The following is a 19,171-nucleotide window of genomic DNA, read 5'->3' on the forward strand; positions in this document are numbered from 1 at the left end:
GGCTGCTGGGTGTGTGGTGTTTCACCCACAGACACTTTTGGCTGCCTGGGTGTGTGGTGTTTCACCCCACAGACACTTTTGCCTGCCTGGGTGTGTGGTGTTTCACCCCACAGACACTTTTGGCTGGCTGGGTGTGTGGTGTTTCTCCCCACAGACACTTTTGGCTGCCTGGGTGTGTGGTGTTTCTCCCCACAGACACTTTTGGCTGCCTGGGTGTGTGGTGTTTCACCCCACAGACACTTTTGCCTGCCTGGGTGCTGCAGCTGGCACTGCAGACAAGTCCAGGCCTGCAGGAGCTCTGGTGGTGCTGGGATGGAGCTTCCCCCCATAACAGGGGCTGCTCCTGGGGTTTCTCTCTGGCAGAGAAGCTTTAAGGGGATGGTGAAGGAAAGGAGTCGGTTCTGAGGGAGGGTTTGGATCCAGAGCTTTATTCTGGCCCTCAGGCCTCTGAATGCAGCACCAGCTCCCACAGAACTCCCTGAGCCCGTGGCTGCTGCTCCTTTAACCCCGGGGAGAGGGGCAGGGAAGGGGCAGGGAGGCACCAAGCAGGGACAGGAGGGGAGGGACAAAGGGACAAAGGACACCTGGATGGCCCAATGCCCCCCAGGGGTAGAGGGCATCCTTTGAATCTGCCAATCACTCGAGGCCCTTCTGGAATGCCAGGAGTGCCAGACAGTGCTGGGAGGGGAGAGGAGAGGGGACTGACACAGCTGGGAGGGAATCCTCAGGGGAGGGACCCGGGGTTCTGAGGTAAACCCTGGAATCACACTGCAACACCTGTGGTTCCTCAGAGGCTGGAGGTTGGATGATTTGTTCCAAGAATGGAGCTTGGCACTGTATCTAAGGGAACTTTATAAATAGATTTATGTGTGTTGGATGTTTTAGTGGTGGTACTGGTAGTGATACCTTGCATGCTTCGGTGTGTGAGACAAATGATGGACAAAGCTATCAAGGAAATTTTTATTATGCAAGAGAGAGAGGTGGGAAGTGGATTCACAGAGAGTTCTCAAAATCTTACAGAGATAGTGGATGAAGATATAGCCATGGAGGAAGGTTTTGAATTAAGACTTTGGAACTGGTGAGACATTTTTGAAGAATGACTTGTAATTGCTATCAGACATGACTTACTCCCTTTGAACTGACTGGACTTTCACAGCATTAAAATTGCTGTGTTGTAATATGGCAATGCTTAATGTGAGCAAAAAGATGCTTTAAGCAAGTAATAAGCAGATACATTCTAGTAAAGCTGTGAAACACAAGGTGGTTAATAAACAACACAGTTACAGAAGTTTCTTTTGCATTGAACCAAGGGGGAATTGTGGGAATCACCAACAGGACAGGACCCTTGGGGAACAGCCTCTTGAGCTGTTGAAATCCTATCATCAGCCTTATGACATGGTTATGGCAGTGGGAAGGTGCCAGCAGCTCACACCCCACAGAACTCAATGTTACAGCTCACTTTAAAAGTTGGGACATGGATGTGGGAGAGGGAGCATGGGCAAGGACCCTGTGGGGATCTGAAAATGCCCACAGTGCCCCCCCAGCTGGGACCACAACAGCACAGGAGGAGGCAAGACGTGGAGGAATGCAGAACACTGATTATATGAGGTGTCAAGGAGGCAGCTCCACGTAATCAAAATGCCTGTAAGGCTTTGGATGGGCAGCAAAAGAGGGAGGAAACCCCAACAGAGTGGTTGGAAAGGTTGGGGGAAAATATGAGGCAATTTTCAGGGGCTGATCCTGACATGGTGGCTGGACAGATCTGACTAAAGATAAATTTTGACCAATCACACAAAGCAGAAGCACATTGTCAGTAGTTCCATCCAACCACTGTAGGCACAGGTACCTTTGGTTAAAGCAATGCTTGCTTATTTCAAATACAATACCTGCTTGTGAGCCTTCAAACACAATGCACAGAGCTCCATTATTAGGCTTAGAACTTCCTAATATCTCACTGGATAAACTTTTCTGTAGCTTAGGGAGTTATTCGAGACAAGTGTTAATACACAGACCATTGTTCTAGTTGTCATTATGTTCTGCTTCTCATATAACTTTTCTGCTGACCAGTCTTATGACAACTGCTCAGCTCCAATCACAGCTCTGCTGTCTCTGAGCCTGCCTTTTGCAGCTTTCCCAAACCCCTCTGATTTTAAGGATTCCCACAGCCGGGGAAAGGAGCACAAGGAGAACCCCTGATTTCAGGAGTTTGTGCTCTGAGCTGAGCCCTCCTCATCCATCCCGGCCTAACTGGGAATTTTCCTTTAGGGACCACTTCAGGCTTTAAAATCTGCAGCAGTTCTTGGCAAAAATGCTTTTAGTAGGTGATAATTTGCAGTAGCAGTAATTAACTTGGAAGTGTTTTTCCCTGCATGTGGAGTACTGGCTGACAGAAACTGGTTCCAGAGTGTGTCAACCCCTCTCACCTCAGAATAAAGGCTGAGGAACTCCCCATGCCTTTAAAAAAGCTGATCTGAGGTGGTTTCTGTGCTTCATCCTGGGAATTGTTCCCTCACACACCAAAAGAATCACTCTGTGGTTGTAGGCATCTCCCATCCATGCTTTGATGGTGTTGGGCAGCTGGAGACCAAGGTTCGTGTCAGAATCAAACCCATCCAGAGATGTCTGTGGTTTTTTAGGGTTTTTTCCCCTTAGGTTTGTGGGGTTTTTTTGAAGTGGAACAATTGTTTTAATTACTGCTCAGTCTCAGGGCAGTTATTATGTCCTGAACTTTGCTGCTCTCATCAGAGTGAGGGGCAGGTTCCAACCTGGCTCCATCAGAGCAGGCTCAGGGAGGGGCTGTTACCTCACAGAGGAGCAGTTTGCAATAAAAGTTATTCTAAATATTTCTCTTTAACCCAGCCTTGAGATTGGAACCATCTTGGTTCCAGGTAAACAAAGCATTTGCTTCTCTCACCTCACTTTATTTAACTAATTGAATTCCATGAGTGGTTTGCTCAGTGCCAAGAGTCACAAAGTTTGTTTTCCCTCAATCAATGAATAAAACTCTGATCCTGCTGCTTCTGGAGCCCGTGTGCACTCACCAAAATGATCAGTTCATTGCAGTTAACAATTTCACTGTTTATTAAACAAGATTTTAATGCAGAATTGATTTTTCCCCCTGCAACTTGACAGTGCATTTAAAGAGTTTGTATTTGCCTATCGAGACAGCTCTTAAAAACCATGGGGGTTAGGAGTGAAATTGAATTCTGATTTCCAGCTCCATGAAGCTGGGGGCAGACAGGAGCTGATTCCTCCTGTGCTGCAGGTGAGCACAGGGATTGCAGGGAGTGTGCAGCAGGCTGGGCTGGCTCCTGAGCCAGCACGGGGAAACCTCCTGGGGCCGGGGCTCAGCTCTGAGCAAACAGCAGGGGGAGTTCAGATCTGCCCTGTCCCGGGAGTGTGGGACAGGGACCCTGGGGAGCTCAGGCCTTCTCCTGAAGGGCAGAGCAAAGAGCTCAGCGTGTCCACAAAGGTCTCAGCGTGTCCCCAAAGAGCTCAGCGTGTCCCCAAAGGTCTCAGCGTGTCCCCAAAGAGCTCGGTGTGTCCCCAAAGTGCTCAGTGTGTCCCCAAAGTGCTCAGTGTGTCCCCAAAGAGCTCAGCGTATCCCCAAAGTGCTCAGCGTGTCCCCAAAGAGCTCAGCGTGTCCCCAAAGTGCTCAATGTGTCCCCAAAGTGCTCAGCGTGTCCCCAAAGAGCTCAGTGTGTCCCCAAAGAGCTTGGTATGTCCCCAAAGTGCTCGGTGTGTCCCCAAAGAGCTCGGTGTGTCCCCAAAGGTCTCGGCGTGTCCCCAAAGAGCTCGGCATGTCCACAAAGAGCTCAGTGTGTCCCCAAAGGTCTCAGTGTGTCCCCAAAGAGCTCAGCGTGTCCCCAAAGGTCTCAGCGTGTCCCCAAAGAGCTCAGTGTGTCCTCAAAGAGCTCAGCGTGTCCTCAAAGAGCTCGGCCTGTCCCCAAAGGTCTCATAGTGTCCCCAGGTGCTCAGCATGTCCCCAAAGTGCTCAGCATGTCCCCAAAGGTCTCAGCATGTCCCCAAAGTGCTCAGCGTGTCCGCAAAGTGTTCAGCATGTCCCCAAGTGCTCAATGTGTCCCCAAAGTGCTCAGCATGTCCCCAAAGAGCTCAGCGTGTCCCCAAAGGTCTCAGCGTGTCCCCAAGTGCTCAGTGTGTCCTCAAAGTGCTCAGCGTGTCTACAAAGGTCTTGGCATGTCCCCAAAGGTCTCAGCGTGTCCCCAAGTGTTCAGCATGTCCTCAAAGTGCTCAGAGTATCCCCAATGCTCAGTTTGTCCCCAAAGATCTCAATTTGTCCCCAAAGGTCTCCGTGTGTCCCCAGAGGTCTCGGTGTGTCCCCAAAGGTCTCCGTGTGTCCCCAAAGGTCTCAGTGTGTCCCCAGAGGTCTCAGTGTGTCCCCAGAGGTCTCAGTGTGTCCCCAAAGCATGGTCCCTTCCTTCAGGGAGATTTTTATCCTTTGACCGTTCTGCTCAGGGATTTTTGGAGCTGTTTCTCCCTATGCTCTGTCACAGGAAATCCTCCAAGGCACTGAAGGCAAAGACAAGATCCCAGATAATTTGTTTGGCTGTTTTCTCATTAACAGTGTGGTTTTAATGATTTTAACTGGTTTTATTGACTCTGACTGCTTTTAATGACTATATTTGATCATTCTGCCAAGCACCAGCCCAGTGCAGTGGAGCTGTGGCTCTCCAGTGTTGGGGCTGGTGGCATCTCTCATTTTCCCCATTTCCCCCATTTCCTGCATTTTCCACATTTTCCCCCATTTTCTGCATTTTCCCCATTTTCCCCTGTTTCCCCTGTTTCCCCCATTTCTCCCATTTCCCCCATTTCCCCTGTTTTCCCATTTTCCCCATTTTACACACTTTCCCCATTTTCTGCATTTTTCCCTGTTTCCCCATTTCCCCCATTTGCCCAATTTTCCCATTTTCCCCATATTTCCCATTTTCCCCATATTTCCCATTTTCCCAATTTTTCCTGTTTTCCACCTTTTCCCCATTTTTCTCATTTATCCCATTTCCCCATTTTCCCCTGTTTTCCCCATTTTTCCCATTTTCCCCATTTCCCCTGTTTTCCCCATTTTCCCCATTTTCCCATTTCCCCTGTTTTCCCCATTTTCCCATTTCCCCCTTTCCCCATTTTCCCCATTTCCCCATTTTCCCCATTTCCACTGTTTCCCCTGTTTCCCCCATTTTCCCATTTCCCCCTTTCCCCATTTCCCCTGTTTCCCCCATTTTCCCATTTCCCCCTTTCCCCATTTCCCCTGTTTTCCCCATTTTCCCATTTCCCCTGTTTCCCGCATTTTTCCAATTTCCCCCATTTCCCCAATGTTCCCATTTTCCCCATTTTCCCATTTTCCCCTTTCCCCATTTTTGCCATTTCCCCATTTTTCCCATTACCCCATTTTCCCATTTCCCCCTTTCCCCATTTTCCATTTCCCCTGTTTTCCCCATTTTCCCATTTCCCCTGTTTCCCCCATTATTCAAATTTCCCCCATTTCCCCTGTTTCCCCCAATTTCCCCCATTTCCCCAATGTTCCCATTTTCCCCATTTTCCCATTTCCCCCTTTCCCCATTTTCCCCAATTTTCCCATTTCCCGTTTTCCCCATTTTCCCATTTCCCCTGTTTTCCCCATTTCCCCATTTCCCCCATTTCCCCCATTTCCCCAGTGTTCCCATTTTACCCAGTTTCCCCATTTCCCCATTCCCCCCATTTCCCCAGTGTCCCCATTTTACCCAGTTTCTCCATTTCCCCCATTTTCCCCATTTCCCCATTTCCCCAGTGTTCCCATTTCCCCAGTGTTCCCCATTTCCCCAGTGTTCCCATTTCCCCAGTGTTCCCCCTTTCCCCATTCCCCCCATTTCCCCAGTGTTCCCATTTTACCCAGTTTCCCCATTTCCCCTGTTTTCCCCATTTCTCCCATTTCCCCCGTGTCCCCAGTTTCCCCATTTTCGCATTTCCCCCATTTCCCCATTTCCCCCATTTCCCCAGTGTCCCCATTTTACCCAGTTTCCCCATTTCCCCATTTCCCCATTTCCCCATTCCCCCATTTCCCCCATTTCCCCATTTCCCCAGTGTTCCCGTTTTACCCATTTTTCCCATTTCCCCATTTCCCCATTCCCCCATTTCCCCCATTTTCCCCATTTCCCCCGTGTCCCCGTTTTACCCAGTTTCCCCATTTCCCCATTTCCCCCGTGTCCCCATTTTACCCAGTTTCCCCATTTCCCCCATTTTCCCCCTTTCCCCATTTCCCCCATTTCCCCCCTGTCCCCGTCTTACCCAGTTTCCGTTTCCCGTTCCTGCAGTGGCGAACTCCACCACGGGCAGCGGCTCGCGCCGGGACTCGCTGACGGGCAGCAGTGAGCTCTACAAGAGGACCTCGAGCAGCCTCACCCCCATCGGGCACAGCTTCTACAACGGCCTGGGCTTCTCCTCCTCCCCCGGGCCCGTGGGGATGCCCCTGCCCAGCCAGGGCCCCGGGCACTCGCAGACTCCTCCTCCCTCCTTGTCCTCACACGGATCCTCCTCCAGCCTCAACCTGGGTAAGGGCCCTGCTCTGCTCTCCTGCAGCACCCCTGCTTCCCCCAGGCAGGAATTCTGTGGGCTCACAATCATTTAGGGGGAGAACAATCTTTAGTTCAGGTCCAACCCTCTTGGAGTGTGTGTCCTGCAGGGCTCAGCTGGGAACAGGTTTCCATCTTTGCTCCTCATTTCCTGTCTTGGTTTGAGCCGCCAGGTGTCTGCTGAGGAAGGCAGGAACCTTCCCTGAAATGGAAAATGCAAACCCCCTCTGTCTGCATTACTACAGTTTTGAAATTAAGGGCTTCTCAGGCAAAGATATGGGAATAGCAATAACAGTCCTTTATTAGGGAAAAAATAAAAATAAAATAAAAGCTCATTTTCCCCCAGGAGCCCTCCAGGCTTTGGCTCTGCTGAGCTCTGGCCCAGCCGTGCTGATTTTTCATCCTCTTGGGTTCCTGGAAGAGCTGCAGGACATGGAATGAGTTCCTGTCTTGGATTGAACAGCCAGGTGTCTGCTGAGGAAGGCAGGAGCCTCCCCCAAAATGGAAAATGCAAACCCCCTCCCTCTGAATTACTATAATTTTGAAATTAAAAAGCTCTCAGGCAAAGATATGGGAGCAGGAATAACAGTTCTTTATTAGGAAATTAAAAATCCAAATGCAAGAGTGTAAACCAAGCCTGGCAGAGTGAGAGCAGCCCTGGCACGCTGTGGGTCAGGGGGTGGCACAGCCCCATCCCATGGGGGCTCAGCCCTCCTGCAGTGCCAGCTGTGCTTCTGCTGGAGCAGGGATCCTGCACAAGGGGGGAGTTTTCCTCTGCAGCTCCAGGGCTGCTGCAGATGGGCCTGGGCTCCCTCTGGCCATGCAGGGCAGCAGAAGCTGCTCCTCTGGCAATGCCCTGGGCAAAGGCTGCTGGGCTGTGCCAGGCTCCCATTGGATCCAGGTAGGAATGCTTGGCTCCTGCCCTGGGCAATGCAGCATCTCCCCATGGGATGCTGGAATTGGATCAGCCCTGCAGGGACACTCAGTGGCCATGGACAGCAGAGATCTCCTGCAGGGAGGATTGGCTGGGGCAGAGATCAAGAAAACTGCCCCAAGAACAGCAGAGAACTGCCCAGCTCTGACACATGGGGACAGGACACACAGCCCCATTTCCAACCTGAGACATTCCCTCAGCTCAAAATTAGGGGTAATATTCCCAAGTGTTTATAAAAGAGGATTTTCTTGCACTGGTCTTGGTAACAGCAGCAATGGTTTGTGGAATAAAGTAGGTAAGGAGAGTTGATCTTCAATTTAAATGGTTTTAAAGGGGATGTTTTAAAATACCCATTAAATTGGGAATAATGAGCTTGGAATACAATTCCTCCTTTTAACCAATATTCCCTGGAGCAGTGCTCAGCTTTGAGCTGAGGATTTGGTGAGTTTACCTTGGAAAATTTCCCATCAGTGTGGCCTTATCAAAAGCACAGGAGGAATCATTGTGGGAAGATCCATGACTTTGTGCAGCTGAAGCTTCTCAAAGAGCTTCTGCCTGACCCACAATAAAATAAATCTTAAAAATAAAGAAAGCAAATATTAAATAATAAAGCAGTGCCCATCTGAACCTCCTACAGTGTTCATTCCCTCATAAACAAATCAAAGAGATTATTTGTTGCACCTGTAGCAGATAATTTAATATTTCCTCCAAAATTTCACTTGGTTTTGGTTGTGTCATGAATCTGCTGGGTTTAACGAAACTTCTGCTTCTCAGAGCAGTTCTCCCCTCTCAGCAGACTGTGTATTTATGATGTGTGTTCCATGCATGTGTGATAAATCCAGTGCTGGCTCTAGGTTAGCTGGAATAGTCATAAATATGATTCTTGGAGATCAAGTTTAGATTTACCATCGTGCCTTGTTCAGAGCTTTAATAGAACTGGAAGGATTTTGCCTTTATTTATGCAGCTGTGGAGGCCTTGGCTGACAGTTAAATGGCCACAATAAATTAGTGCTGAGGAGGAAGCGGATTCCAAACCTGGGAGAAAGCTGGGTGCCCTTGCAAAAAAAAAAAAAAAAATCCAAAAAATTCTTTGGAATCAAAGAATCCTAAGAATTCCACTGGATCAGAGGAAGGTGGATCTGTCTGGGAACAAACTCTGGAAAGAAATTGGAATTAGCACCCCCAGAAATGGGTTGTGCTCCAGAGGATCAGTGTGGGGCTTCCCATCTTCCCAAAACATTCCTGTCCTTGTGACCTTGTCCCCTCCATGGCTGGTTCCATGCTGGGTGATGCTGTAGGTCAGGTGTCACCTGGGATAGCTCTGATTTTGGGGGATTTCACCTTGAAATCCATGAAAAGTCATTTTATTTTTTCAAGTTTCTCTTTCATTGGTGGTGGAGGGTATTGGGAAGGTGAGGTCTGACTTCCTTTGTTATAAAATCAGTTCTGATGGAGAGGAGAAGGCTCCAGGGAGAGCTCAGAGCCCCTTCAGGGCCTGAAGGGGCTCCAGGAGAGCTGCAGAGGGACTGGGGCCAAGGATGGAGGGCCAGGAGGCAGGGAATGGCTGCCAGTGGCAGAGGGCAGGGCTGGATGGGATCTTGGGAATTGGGAATTGTTCCCTGGCAGGGTGGGCAGGGGCTGGGCTGGAATTGCCAGAGCAGCTGGGGCTGCCCCTGGAGCCCTGAAATCCTGGATCCCTGCCTGTGGGACAACAGAGAAATCAGGGAATGGTTTGGGATGGGAGAGACCTGAAATCCCCTCCAGTGCCACCCCTGCCACTGCAGGGCCACCTCCCACTGTGCCAGGTGCTGCCAGCCCCAATGTCCAGCCTGGCCTTGGGCACTGCCAGGGCTCCAGGGGCAGCCCCAGCTGCTCTGGCAATTCCAGCCCAGCCCCTGCCCACCCTGCCAGGGAACAATTCCCAATTCCCAAGATCCCATCCAGCCCTGCCCTCTGCCACTGGCAGCCATTCCCTGCCTCCTGGCCCTCCATCCTTGGCCCCAGTCCCTCTGCAGCTCTCCTGGAGCCCCTGCAGGCCCTGCAAGGGCTCTGAGCTCTCCCTGGAGCCTTCTCCTCTCCAGGGCAGCACCCCCAGCTCTCCCAGCCTGGCTCCAGAGGAAGAAGGAGCAGTTTCTTTGTAGTTTTTGGTAAAGTCTCACTGAAGTCTGGGATCTGACTAAGTCCTGGCACAGAGGAGCTGGAGGCACCCTGAGGTTTCAAGCCTTTGGTGAGGTTCAGAATTGTGATTTAGGAAGCTTGTTCCCCACAGGATCTCTGTGTTCCCAGGGTGATGTTGAGCATCCTGGGGAAGCCTGCAGTCAGCATTGCCATCAGGAGAGACAGCCAGGGGGGAAAGTGGAGTCACTCTCCATCCCCACGTGATTGGGGCTTTCTCAGAAAGCCTCTGACAGATTTTCTGTACTGATTGTGCTCTTAGCCCAGAGATAACAACCCAAGTGCCAAACCCTCCCCTTTCCCATCAGGAACCATTTCCACTTCAGTCCCAACTCCTAACTTTGCTCCAGGTGTTGAAATAAAAAGTGGGAATTGTGAGAATTCCAGATGTGTGGGAAGCATTGGTGCCCCATTGCTCAGCTTGTCCCACCCGGGTTTCCTCACCTGGGAAGTGCTTTACTCATCCTGTGGCAATGCTGCTCCTTGCAGGAGACTGGAATATCAGGAATATCAGGAATATCAGGAATATCAGGGATATCACCTGGTGGCATTTGGGAGTTGTTGCTCAGTGTGGGAGTCGGGGTGCAGGAGGTGCTGGACACTCCATTGCAAGGCAGCACAAGGAGCTCTCAGCTCTCCTTTTCCTTGGGGAAAAAAACAGGAGGAAAAAAAGTCTTCCTTCCCCTTCCTTGGGCAAGGAGAGTTCTGGCACCAGCTCCAGAGAAACTTGCCCAGCTCAGAGATGTAGAATCACAAAATACCCTGAGCTGGAAGTGAGCCACAGAGGTCATCATTAATAATTAATTGGGCTGTTATCAGATACAGAGTTCTCATCCAGTTTCCTGCATGGGTGCTTCCTCCAGGTGTTGATGGCTGACGAGTGCAGCTCCCTCAGCTCTGTTTTTATGGAATATTTTAATTCCAGCCCAGCTGCCAGGAGCAGCCTCTCTGCAGCCAGCCCTGCCAAGGTTTCCTTGGAGCTCTCCCCTGTGGCACAGATTCCTGCAGCTCATTTCCCTGGGATTCCCCCTGCCTCACCTGGGCCCTGCAGGTCCCTGTGTGATCAGGACCTGTTCCCTGGACTTTGTTCCACCCAGGAAAATCCGTGCAGGCTCCTCCTGCGCCAGCAGAGGGATCCCAAGCCCTGCAGGAAAGGCAGAAACCAAATCCTCTGCCACCGTGCTGAGCCACATCCTGAATATTGCAGGGAAACAGCACTGGAAGGTTTAAGTTTGTTCCTATCAAAGCTTCTCTTTGTGGGATGAAGAGGACATCACCTGTCCCCATATTCCTGTTTTGGGGTCACACAGCATCTCTTAGTGTGGCTGCAGATATTTCAGCCATTTGTGAAAGCACAGGGATTTAAAACCTTTCTTGGAATTAATTTATTCGTATTTACCTGTGTTTAATAGTGATAGATTTGTGCTTTTATATCCACATTTTTTATACTTTTATATCTATCCCTCAGCACACTTCTTTTAACTCAGTCCTTGCCAGGGCAGCAGGACAGGTGGGAAAAACCTGAGGGTGGAGGCAAAGGCAGTGGAAACAGCAAAAAAGCTGAAATTTGGGAGTGTTGGGATTGCCACTGCTCTGGTTCAGACATTGTGGATGCAGGAGGAGGAACAGAAATTGTTTCACTCTGTCAGAAAGCCACAGTCAGAGATGTGATGTCACTGGATAGAGTCAGAATCACAGAATATCCTGGTTAGAAGGGATCATCAGAGTTCTTTGCTGGAGTGTGTAGCTGTTCCCAGCCTAACCCAGCAGTGCCACAGATGCTTGGACACATCCCCATCTCAATTCCTTGGTGGGCAGCTCAGTCAGGAATCACAAAATGGGATCATGGAGGTTGGAAAAGCCCTTTGGGGTCATTGGGTCCCACCTGTGACTGATCAGCTCAGCCCAGCTGAGTGCCATGCCCAGGAATTCCTTGGACACCTCCAGGGATGGAGAACCCAAACCTCCTTGGGCAGTTCCAAGGCCTGAACATCATAAAACAGGATCATCAAGGTTGGAGAAGCCTTCCAGGGTCTTCAGGTCCAACCTGTGACCAGTCTCCACCAGGGCACTGAGTGCCACATGCTCATTCCTTTGGCATCTCCAGGGATGGGGATTCCAAACCTCCCTGAGCAGTTCCAGTGAGGAAATCCTGCCTAGAAATCCCACCTAGAAATTCTTCTTATAAATCCCACCTCGAAATCCTGCTTAGCTGAATGTCAGACCTACCCCCATATTGGAACAGAACTCAGGGATCCAGTGTCACATCCCTGTGTCCCCATGAGGCCCATCCATGTCCTATTCCTTTATCCCCATCCATGCCCTGTTCCCTTGTCCCCATCTGTGTCTTGTCTCTTTCTTCCTTTATCACCATCCACGTCCTGTTCCTTTATCCCCATCCATGCCCTGTCCCCTTATCCCATCCCTGCCCCATTCCCTCATCCCGTCTTTGCCCTGTTCCCTCATCCCACCCATGCCCTGTTCCTTATCCCATCCCTGCCCCATTCCCTTATCCCATCCATGCCCTTATCCCATCCATTTCCTTATCTCATCCCTGCCCTGTTCCCTTATCCCATCCATTCCCTTATCGCATCCAATCCCTTATCCCATCCCTGCCCCATTTCCTGATCTCATCCCTGCCCTGTTCCCTTATCCCATATGTGCCCCTATACCCATCCATGGCCTTATCCCATCCCTGCCCCGTTCCCTGATCCCATCCCTGCCCTGTTCCCTTATCCCATCCATTCCCTTATCCCATCCCTGCCCCATTCCCTTATCCCATCCATTCCTAATCCCATTCCTGATCCCATCCATTCCCTGATCCCATCCCTGCCCCATTCCCTGTCCCATTCCCTGATCTCATCTGTTCCCTGATCCCATCCATTCCCTGATCCCATTCCCTGCCCCATTCCCTGCCCCATTCCCTGATCCCATCCCTGCCCCATTCCCTGATCCCATCCCTGCCCCATTCCCTGATCCCATCCATTCCCTGATCCCATCCCTGCCCCGTTCCCTGCCCCGTTCCCTGCCCCATTCCCTGATCCCATCCCTGCCCCATTCCCTGATCCCATTCCCTGATCCCATCCCTGCCCCGTTCCCTGCCCCATTCCCTGCCCCATTCCCTGATCCCATTGCCTGTTCTTGCAGGGGGGCTGACGAACGGCAGTGGCCGTTACATCTCGGCGGCGCCGGGGGCGGAGGCCAAGTACCGCAGTGCGAGCAGCGCCTCCAGCCTGTTCAGCCCCAGCAGCACGCTGTTCCCGTCCTCGCGCCTGCGCTACGGCATGTCCGACGTGATGCCCTCGGGCCGCAGCCGCCTGCTCGAGGACTTCCGCAACAACCGCTACCCCAACCTGCAGCTGCGCGAGATCGCCGGCCACATCATGGAGTTCTCCCAGGACCAGCACGGATCCAGGTGGGCTGGGCAGCCTGGCCACGGCCGCGCCTTGGGGAGCATCCCTTGGGTTTTGTGGCTGTGCTTCATGGTTGTGTTTTGTGGTTGTGTTTCATGGTTGTATTTCATGGTTGTGTTCTGTTGGTTGTGTTTTGTGGCTGTGTTTCATGGTTGTGTTTCATGGTTGTGTATTGTTGGTTGTGTTTCATGGTTGTGTTTCGTGGTTGTGTTTCATGGTTGTGTTTCGTGGTTGTGTTTCGTGGTTGTGTTTCATGGTTGTGTTTCATGGTTGTATTTCATGGTTGTGTTCTGTTGGTTGTGTTTCATGGTTGTGTTTCATGGTTGTGTTTCGTGGTTGTGTTTCATGGTTGTGTATTGTTGGTTGTGTTTCATGGTTGTGTTTCATGGTTGTGTTTTGTGGCTGTGTTTCATGGTTGTGTTTTGTGGCTGTGTTTCGTGGTTGTGTTTTGTGGTTGTGTTTCATGGTTGTGTTTTGTGGTTGTGTTTCATGGTTGTGTTTCGTGGTTGTGTTTCTTGGTTGTGTTTCATGGTTGTGTTTCGTGGCTGTGTTTCATGCTTATGTTTCATGGTTGTGTTTCGTGGTTGTGTTTCATGGTTGTGTTTTGTGGCTGTGTTTCATGGTTGTGTTTTGTGGCTGTGTTTCATGGTTGTGTTTTGTGGCTGTGTTTCGTGGTTGTGTTTTGTGGTTGTGTTTCATGGTTGTGTTTCGTGGTTGTGTTTCTTGGTTGTGTTTCATGGTTGTGTTTCGTGGCTGTGTTTCATGCTTATGTTTCATGGTTGTGTTTCGTGGTTGTGTTTCATGGTTGTGTTTTGTTGGTTGTGTTTCGTGGTTGTGTTTCATGGTTGTGTCTTGTTGGTTGTGTTTCGTGGCTGTGTTTCATGGTTGTGTTTCATGGTTGTGTTTCATTGGTTCCATTTCACAGTTGTGTTTTGTGCTTGCCGTTCTGTTGGTTCCATTTTTCTGGTTGAGTTTTGCAGTTGTGTTTCGTTGGTTCCATTTTGCAGTTGTGTTTTGCGGTTGTGTTTTCTGGCTGTTGCTTTGTTGGTTCCATTTCATGGTTGTTGTTTTGCGGTTGTGTTTTGTGGTTGTGTTTTCTTGGTTGTGTTTCACACTTGAGTTTTGCAGTTGTGTTTTGTTGGTTCCATTTCACGGTTGTTGTTTTGCGGTTGTTGTTTTGCGGTTGTGTTTTTTTTTGTTCCGTTTTGCAGTTATGTTTTGTTGGTTGTATTTTGTGCTTGTTGTTTCGTTCGTTCCATTTTGCAGTTCTTATTTTGTTGGTTCCATTTTGCCGGCTGTGTTTTGTTGGTTCCATTTTGCAGTTGTGTTTTGTTGGTTCCATTTTGCAGTTGTGTTTTGTGGTTGTGTTTTGTTGGTTGCATTTCACAGTTGAGTTTCACAGTTGAGTTTTGCAGTTGTGTTTTGTCTCACTTCCCCAAGCTGAGGCACACCAGGGAACAAGCAGGAACAGCCAAGCCAGTGTCAGGCTCAGAATCCCCAAGGATTGTCCAGTTCAGGGACATTGGCATCTCCAGGGATGGGGACTCCAAACTTCCCTGGGCGGTTCCAATGCCTGAACACTCTTCCAGTGAGGAAATCCTGCCTAGAAATCCCACCTTGAAATTCTTCTTAGAAATCCCACCTCAAAATCCTGTCCAATTCCTGGCCCTGCCCAGACACCCCAAGGATCCCAGCCTGTGCATGCCTGGGGGTGTTGTCCAGGGTTGGAGACAGGTGCTGGTAGCAGGAATTCCTCCCTGAATTTAGCCTGGAGAAAAAGAGACTCAGGGGTGCCCTCATCGCTCTCTGCAGCTCCTGAAAGGTGCCTGTGCTCAGCTGGGGCTGGGCTCTTTCTCCAGAACTGACAGAGCCAGAGCACACAGCCTCGAGCTGCACCAAGGGAAATTCAGGTTGGATATCAGGAAAAGGTTTTTCACAGAAAGGTGATAAAGTTCTGGAATGTTCTGCCCGGGGAGGTGGTGGAGTCCCCATCCCTGGGGGTGTTTAACAAAGCCTGGATGTGGCACTGGGTGCCAGGGTTGAGTTGAGGGGTTGGGGCTGGGTTGGACTCGATGAGCTTGAAGGTCTCTTCCAACCCAGTGATTCTGTGAGAAGGAGCTTCCTTGCTTTGTGGTTTGCTCACTTGTCCTGCTGGCACAGCTAAATCCATTTTAAAAGCCAGCTGGACACGAGGCCATCCTCCATTACTCCATTGAGATCTGCTTTGCCTGGAGTGAAGATTCCAACATGTGGTCATGGACCTCATGGCTGTGACCACCCCGAGCTGTCAGATGGCTGGATAAAATACCTGTGTTTGCAAGAGCTTTGCAAGTTGTTGATGACTAAAATGTCTTAAATTTGAATATTTAACTTGTGATAGGAAGCTTAGGTTAATGACAGTGCTTAATCTTCACGGTGTAATGGGATTTTTCATGGTCCTTTCTGGAACACACGGGTGAGCCTTTGGGAAGGGGTTGAATGAACAGATGTGCCCGTGGCATCACTCCAAGGCCTCCTTTTCAGATTTATTCAGCTGAAACTGGAGCGTGCCACCCCAGCAGAGCGTCAGCTGGTGTTCAACGAGATCCTGCAGGCAGCCTATCAGCTCATGGTGGATGTGTTTGGGAATTATGTCATTCAGAAGTTCTTTGAGGTGAGTCTGCTCTCCCCTGCAGCTCTTCCTGGGGTTCCTGCTGTGCTGAGGTGTTGGATGAGCCTGGCAAACCCTGCCTTGAGGCTAAACCCCTTCATCACTGACACCATCTCCTCCCCACAAGCTGTTGGATCTTCACTGCTGGGGTGACTGAGGGGTGGGACTCAGATTAATCTGAAAAGTGACACTTTGAGAAGCAAAATGTGTCCCAATAAAGAGCAGCGTTCAGGAGATGCAAATTTCCAGTGGAAGGTGGATGGGGGTTGGAATGAGCTGAGCCTTAAGGTCCCTTCCAGCCCAAACCTCCCTGGCATTCTGTGAGTGCAGATCCAGCACAGCTTGTCCAGGGTGCTGCCCTGAGCTGTCACTGCTCCTGGACTTGGGAACAAGGGAGAAACTTCTCCAGTAAGAGCAGCCGCTGGAAAGGTGTTGTGTCCTTCCACCCCTCTCCCTGGACACTGCTCTGGTCCTTCACCAGGTGTTCTGGTGCTTCTGCCCAGTACTTGAGAGTCAGAATCACAGAACCTCCTGAGCTGGAAGGCACCACAAGGATCAAATCCAACTCCTGGCCCTGCCCACACACCCCAACAATGCCACTGGGCATGCCTGAGACATTGTCCCAGCACTTCTGGAGTTCTGGCAGCCCTGGGGCTGTGACCTGTCCAGGGTTGGGTGGTCACCCTGGTGGCCCCAGCCCCTTTGGGGTGTGCAGGCAGGCACAGAACACGTCTGGCCGTGCCAGTTCCCCCCTTTCCCGTGGGATTGATCTTTGATCCTTCTCAGTGGGCAGCTCCTGCCTCCAGGGTGGGAGGGCAGTGCCAGTGGCCAGGGCAGGGGTTTGTCCTGGCAGTGACTGTTGCTCCTGTCCCAGTTTGGCAGCCTGGAGCAGAAGCTGGCGCTGGCAGAGCGCATCCGTGGGCACGTGCTGTCCCTGGCCCTGCAGATGTACGGCTGCAGGGTGATCCAGAAGGCCCTGGAGTTCATCCCCCCAGACCAGCAGGTAATTGTAAGTTTCAATTTTAACTTTCTTCTTGATGTTTGATGTTCCTGAGCTGTCCCTCTTGTGCCTGCTGTTCCCTTGGTTTGGTTCCTGGCATGTTTGTGGTGTTCCTTGTGTGTGACGAGTCCGTGCCACCGTCCTTGTTGTCATTGTCACCTCCTTGTTCCCCTTCCCTGGCCATGGGGCTGCTTCTCTGTTAATTCCCTGGAAGCAGATCATGTGCGTAGGGAAAACTGAAAATGAGGGTGAATTTTTAAAAGAGATTTTTAAATCCCTTGAAGGAAGAGTTTTGCCTTTAATATTCACTGAGTTCTTGCTATGTGGGTCAGCATCCTGCGCTCCTGCAGGGAGATGGATGAGGAGCTCCTCGTCCTGGCTTTGGAGAGATGTGGCTGATAGCCCCACTCAGAGCTCATTAATAAAGCACTTCCTCAAGGGCTTTAGGAACAATGAATTGAGATGAAAAATACGCTGGGCAGAAAGGGTTGGGAATTGTTGTAACAGGAATCTCAATGTAGGTTATGAAATTAAAAATATGAAAGAGGATTTAGGGGTGGTCCTTCTCTTTAGGCTGAGCCTGAGCCAAGTGTGTCAGCAGGGCTGTGCCCAGGCTCCAGCACTGCTGCTCCAAGGATTTTCTGTCTCCTCCAGAGTGGCATTTTTCAGTACTCAGTGCTCCCCAAATTCCTGGGTTTGGTTCAGTTACAAAACTGAATTCACCCAGATCTTGTCAAAGCATTAAAATGCCCCAAAGTGTCATTTCTGTTTGTGAGTGAAGCTTCCACCCTGCACATGGGATACAAAGTCATGTCTAAACTTCATCAATTCTTTAATTATCACCTGTGTAAAATCCCAGCAAGTTCTGAGCCCAGAGCTGACCCTGTTTTAGTGACAGGTAACCCTGATAACCCAGAGTTTGTGAACTTTGTGCATTTTAAGATTTCCTTCTCTTGAGGGGAGCAGAGAGGAAAATGGAGGCTGCACAGGAAAACTCTGGCTCAGTCAGGATTTCTTTAATTTGGATGCTTGCAGGAGGATGCTCATCAGGAAGGAGGGCTTCATCTTCCCAGAGTCCCATCCATGGATGGGCTGGGTTGGAAGGGAGCTCCAGGCTCTGTTCCAGGGCCCCTCCCAGCAGGCCAGGCTGCTAACAGGGGGTCAGGGCAGGGGAGAACCCTGCTGGTTTCTGTGTCCAGCCAAGCCTCACCTCCTGGCCATGGGAGCACCCCTCACTCCTGTGCCATTCCTGCCCTGGCCAGCAGTGCCAGCTGTGCCCTCTGAGCTGGGGATGCTGGTGGTGCTTTCTGTTTGTGCTGTGTCCTCTGTAGAACGAGATGGTTCGGGAGCTGGACGGGCACGTGCTCAAGTGCGTCAAGGACCAGAACGGGAACCACGTGGTGCAGAAGTGCATCGAGTGTGTGCAGCCCCAGTCCCTGCAGTTCATCATTGATGCCTTCAAGGGACAGGTGAGGCCCTGCCCAGCTCCTGCTGCCAGCTTGGAACAGCCTCAGAGTGGCTGGGACCTCCTGGGAATTCTCAGTTTCAGCAGCTGTTGCTTGCAGGGTTGATTCAGCCAGTGAGAGCCCAGAAACCCCTTGGTCACATCTGTGTTACCATTTCTGGGCAGAGCTGTCAGAGTAAAACCTCCTTGCACAAGTCTGTTCTCCTGGAATATTGAGTGTTTTTGAGTGATGAGGGAAAACAAGGCTCTCCCTAATCCATCTTCCAGTGAAGGTGGTGAGCAGAGTTTTGTGCTGCTGAGGTACCTTAGCCATGTCTGAACTCCATTAATTCCTTAATTACCACCTCACCTGTGTAAAACCCCAGCAAGTTCTGAGCCCAGAGCTGATCCCCTTTTAGTGGCAGGTGACCCTGATAACCCAAAGAATTGGTGAACTTTGTGCATTTCAGATTTGTTTCTCTTTGAAGGGAGCAGAGAGGAAAATGGGGGATGCACAGGAGAGCAAAGTGTCATTCTGCTCCCTCTCTGTGCAGGTGACTTAGAGGAAGGCTGAATGCTGATTCCCAGGGGCCTCAGAGCAAGGAAGAAGCAGGAGTTTCACCTAGAAATGGACAATTGTCCTTGACACTCTCTTCCTTTTTGCTTTTTTATTGCTGTCCTCTCCTGAATTGATCATTGGGTATCAGTTGTGGCTGGCTGTACTCTGCCTGCCTCAGATCCCAGTACAAAAGTGCTGCTTTTGGGGTGTTCCCAGCCTCAATTTAATTGGCTTTGCAGGGGCACTTTGAAGTTTTGAGGACTTGCCCCAGGGATGTGAGGACAGCCAGGGGCTGCTACAGCAGGAACCAGGAGCTGGGAGCTGGGGAAAGTGGGGATTTGGTTGGCTGGGTCAAAACAAGCAGCATTGTGCCTGGAAATTTGCTCCTGATTAGAATTTAGGCTTGGATTTTCCACTGGGAGTTTGGGAAAGC

At 50.6% G+C, this 19,171-nt stretch overlaps 1 protein-coding gene across 7 annotated transcripts in view; it reads left to right on the forward strand.

Annotated features, from left to right (window-relative positions):
• PUM1 (pumilio RNA binding family member 1) overlaps positions 1-19,171 on the forward strand; it is a 95,520-nt gene that overhangs the window by 64,735 nt on the left and 11,614 nt on the right. For 4 of the 7 annotated variants that reach the window (XM_054648096.2, XM_054648097.2, XM_054648103.2 and 1 more), the window contains exons 14-18: positions 6,306-6,542; positions 12,820-13,087; positions 15,609-15,738; positions 16,610-16,744; positions 18,067-18,204. In XM_054648096.2, coding sequence (XP_054504071.1) covers positions 6,306-6,542; positions 12,820-13,087; positions 15,609-15,738; positions 16,610-16,744; positions 18,067-18,204 — 908 coding nt within the window. The remainder of the gene's footprint in view (positions 1-6,305; positions 6,543-12,819; positions 13,088-15,608; positions 15,739-16,609; positions 16,745-18,066; positions 18,205-19,171) is intronic. The other 3 variants (XM_054648098.2, XM_054648099.2, XM_054648101.2) reach the window with 1 other exon arrangement.

Source organism: Agelaius phoeniceus, chromosome 22 (assembly GCF_051311805.1).
Source record: "Agelaius phoeniceus isolate bAgePho1 chromosome 22, bAgePho1.hap1, whole genome shotgun sequence".
NCBI lineage: Eukaryota > Metazoa > Chordata > Aves > Passeriformes > Icteridae > Agelaius > Agelaius phoeniceus.